The sequence below is a fragment of the Mus caroli genome, chromosome 6, assembly GCF_900094665.2.
Source record: "Mus caroli chromosome 6, CAROLI_EIJ_v1.1, whole genome shotgun sequence".
Taxonomy (NCBI): Eukaryota; Metazoa; Chordata; class Mammalia; order Rodentia; family Muridae; genus Mus; species Mus caroli.
This window is the reverse complement of record NC_034575.1, coordinates 80,276,113-80,279,497: the sequence shown is the minus strand read 5'-3', so window position 1 is coordinate 80,279,497 and position 3,385 is coordinate 80,276,113. Positions and strand designations below refer to the sequence as shown.

The following is a 3,385-nucleotide window of genomic DNA, read 5'->3' as shown; positions in this document are numbered from 1 at the left end:
GGGGGGGGGGTCAGAGAAAGCTGAAGAAAAGCTTTGTGTTGAGAAAATCCTACAGTGACCCCAGCAGAGAGAATACTCACTTTCAGAAAGATGGTCTGCAGCCTCCCACAGTTCCTGCCACAGTAGCTGGGGCCCCGCCGGGAGAAGAGGACTTCATGGGCGGGCACCCGCTGGTAGGCCACACGCTTGTCACCCTGCAGCATCCAGATGATGATGTCCGGCAGGCTGTTCTGGGGCTGGAGAGGGGGTGGCAGTCAAGGTAGGGATGGTGACATGTACGGACGGAGTCATGCCTGACTCAAAGGACACAAAGGTCTTGCCTCACTCACTTAGCTCCCATCCCACACTGCTCACTCGGGGCCCTGCCTTTGGCCCTCAGCTTAGAGGGGAGCCCCCACAAATGTCACAAATGTGCCCATGCCTTTCTGGGAAGATGCTCCTACACAGAGCAGGGAAGATGTGGTCTGCTAGATGTTCCTCCTTCTTCCTCCTGCTGGCCCTAGGACCCTAAGGTCTGTAGGCTTAGAGGAGTAGATGCCACCCAACAGGGGCTCCTCACCACCTTCTCAGGGCTCTTCAGAGACACGGAGGTCCCAGACTTGGGGGTAGGAACTGAAAGGATATTGAGGAGGGCTTGCCCTTGCCCTCTCTCAGCCACGGTATAAACTCTGCGAAGAGGAGGATCAGGAGCGAGGGTCCAGAGGCTGCCAGTCAGCAGTCTGGGGGACCATCCCAACCATTATGAAGATACACCCAGAGAACTAACTGGCCATGTGCCTACCACCCTGCCCAGGGACACTCTAAGGTTCATCATCCCTCTCCAAGCAGCTTTCGCCACTTCCCTTTTACAGCCCTCTGTTTCAGACACCATCTCCCTGTACGTGCCCAGATACCATCCTGTCTCACCTCCCGTATTTCCTACAAACAGGAACTAGTAGCCCAGAAGGAGTCAGGTCCCCGGGGTAACAGACTTCATCATGAAACCTAGAGCCAGACACCCTGGGTCTGGTACCAGCCTTACTTTAGCATCCCTCAATAGGCTAGGGCCTACCTATTGAGTATCTACTGTGTGTTAGACTCTGAGTTGGACACCGTAACGCCCAGTAAGTATGCTGTTGTGTCCTACAAATGGGCATACTAGAGCTCAGAAGGTTAAGCAACCTGCCCCAAGGTCACCTAGCAACAGACCCAGGAATGTACCACAGTGTAAACATTTGGTCTACATTCCAGGAGGCAGGAAAGCTGAAGAAAGGCCCCCACGAGATTCACTACCTCCTCGGCCAGGGCACGGAGATGCAGAAGCCAGTCTTCGGCCTGCTCCAGGGCAGTGGAGAGCTCACTGTGGCCAAGCTTCAAGGCCAGAGCAGCTTCTTTGATCTGGCTCAGGTGACGGGTGCGTAGCCGGAGCAGGTACTGATCAAGGTGGGTGGCAGAAGGTATCTCATGGATGTCACACAGGGGCTGGCTGTGAGAGACAGGTGGAATGCGCTTGTTCACCAGGGCTATACACACCACAGAGGCAGGTGCATGTATACATAAGTCCTTACCCACTGCCAGCCTATTGGGTACTCACCTCATCGCGACCTGCCTGCTCCAGGAAGCCTTCCTTATACAACCTGGTCCTTCTACTCTGAAACATACCTCCTCATTCCCAGGCATAAGCCTTTTTGGAATAACCCTCAACCTCCAGTCTAGTGGGTTCTTTTGTATGAGTACTCCCCACCCCACCCCACCCCACCCTATCCTACCCCACTGACTGCAAGCTCTCAGAGGACCTAGAGGGTCTCTTTCCTGCCCCCTTGTGTAGTCTAGGGCAGAGGGCAGAGGCTAAGTTGTCTCACACTGAAATAAATCCCTTCTGTGTTGGGCGCACACTCTCTTCCAAGAAGGAAATTTATGGACCCCTGACTAGCTACTGCAGACGCTGTGGGGAGGCCAGCAGCCATGAATACAGAAGCATCCACTCTGGCTGCCCCGGAGTCGGCCCTCCCAGAATCCTGAGCTTTGGAAAGCCTTCTGAGCACAGCAAGGGTACCGCGGCCCTCAAATAACAGTGCTGAAGCCCAAGTGAGGAGTTAAGTTAAACTCCATCGTGTGTGGGGGCAAAGATCTCTGATCCCGGACTCATTACACGGGGCGCTCTCTAAATGCCCCACAGACGGAAACCCCTCAGCATCCCAGGACTGGATGTGCACACCCAAGGGAAATGCTAGAAAAGAATGGGCGAACTCCAGTTCTCCCTCCCCGAGCAGGACCCTCCAACTGGCCCAGCCCTTGCCCTCAAACAGGACATTCGTCAACGCTGAGCCAGGCCTGCTCTGCGCTGCAGCCCCCGCCCCCTCCCCGCAGCGTCTGGACTCCGGGCTCCCGGCTGATTTATTTTTTCTGCCAATTTCCCCGAGCTATGCAGAACCAATTACCGCCGGAGCGCCGCGGCACCGCTCTGGCAGGCCCTCGGCGCGCTGCGTCTTGCCTGTTATTTTTTTTAATTGAATTTTTAGGGTGGGGGGAGCGGGTGCGCGAGCTCCATCTCGGGGAAACTTAAGCCCCGGGGCCCGTCTCAGGTCACGTACTGCACACCCTGTGGTAATATAATATTTACTGCCCCGAGGGTGCCGCGGACGGCAGCCCCGGGCCGGCGGCAGCAGCGGGCGGAGGCCGTGCGTGCGTGGTGGGTGAGGGGCCCTGGCGCACAGTAGAGCAGAGGGCTGGAGAAGCTACAGGGGACCCTCCAGCAGACCACCCAACCAAGACTCCCCAAGACAAGTTCTCACCCCTCAAAGATGTCCTGGCTCTTTCTCAACCCCCAGAAAGGTCCAATACTGGGGTACAGAAAGGGAGTCTGAGGAGAAAACTGCACCCCTAGTCCTGCCTACAAATGGAAGGTGGGCCATAGCAGGGCTCATTAACACCGGGGAGCAGAGCCGGCTGCTCACCAAGTCACCACCTGTCCCCGAGGACCAAGTCGGTGATTTTATCAGGGCCAGTTCCTTGGAGAATGAGCTGGCCTCATTCTTGAGTCCAAACAGATGACCATCCCCCAATTTTGCCCTCTCATGAGGGAAAACTGAGGCAGTCCGCCTTTCCCCACAGGAGCAGCCTTGGAATGTTTCCCAGGGGAAAAAAAAAAAAGTGGCCCTGATCTGCACCTGCAGGGCTGGCAGGAACTATTCCTGTGCAGGATGCTAGGAAGGGTTTGTAGCTGCTGGAACGGCATGGTGGCATAAAGTAATGCACAGAGGCAAGAGGTGCATTATGGGATGGGGAGGGTCCAGCAAGCCAGAACACTCAGAAGGGATGAGGGTTATTAGGTACCCTGTGGGGAAAACAGTCCTCTCCAGGTAAAGAAGGGAGAGAGAGGAGGGAGGGAGGGAGGGAGGGAGGG

General features: G+C 56.1%; 1 protein-coding gene across 16 annotated transcripts in view; it reads right to left on the bottom strand.

Annotated features, from left to right (window-relative positions):
• The window catches only part of Dysf (dysferlin), a 201,704-nt gene that overhangs the window by 102,453 nt on the left and 95,866 nt on the right, over positions 1–3,385 (bottom strand). For all 16 annotated transcript variants that reach the window (XM_029478331.1, XM_021164302.2, XM_021164299.2 and 13 more), the window contains 2 exons: positions 1,273–1,465; positions 81–236 (listed from right to left, as the gene is read on the bottom strand). In XM_029478331.1, the coding sequence (XP_029334191.1) occupies positions 81–236; positions 1,273–1,465 (349 nt within the window). The remainder of the gene's footprint in view (positions 1–80; positions 237–1,272; positions 1,466–3,385) is intronic.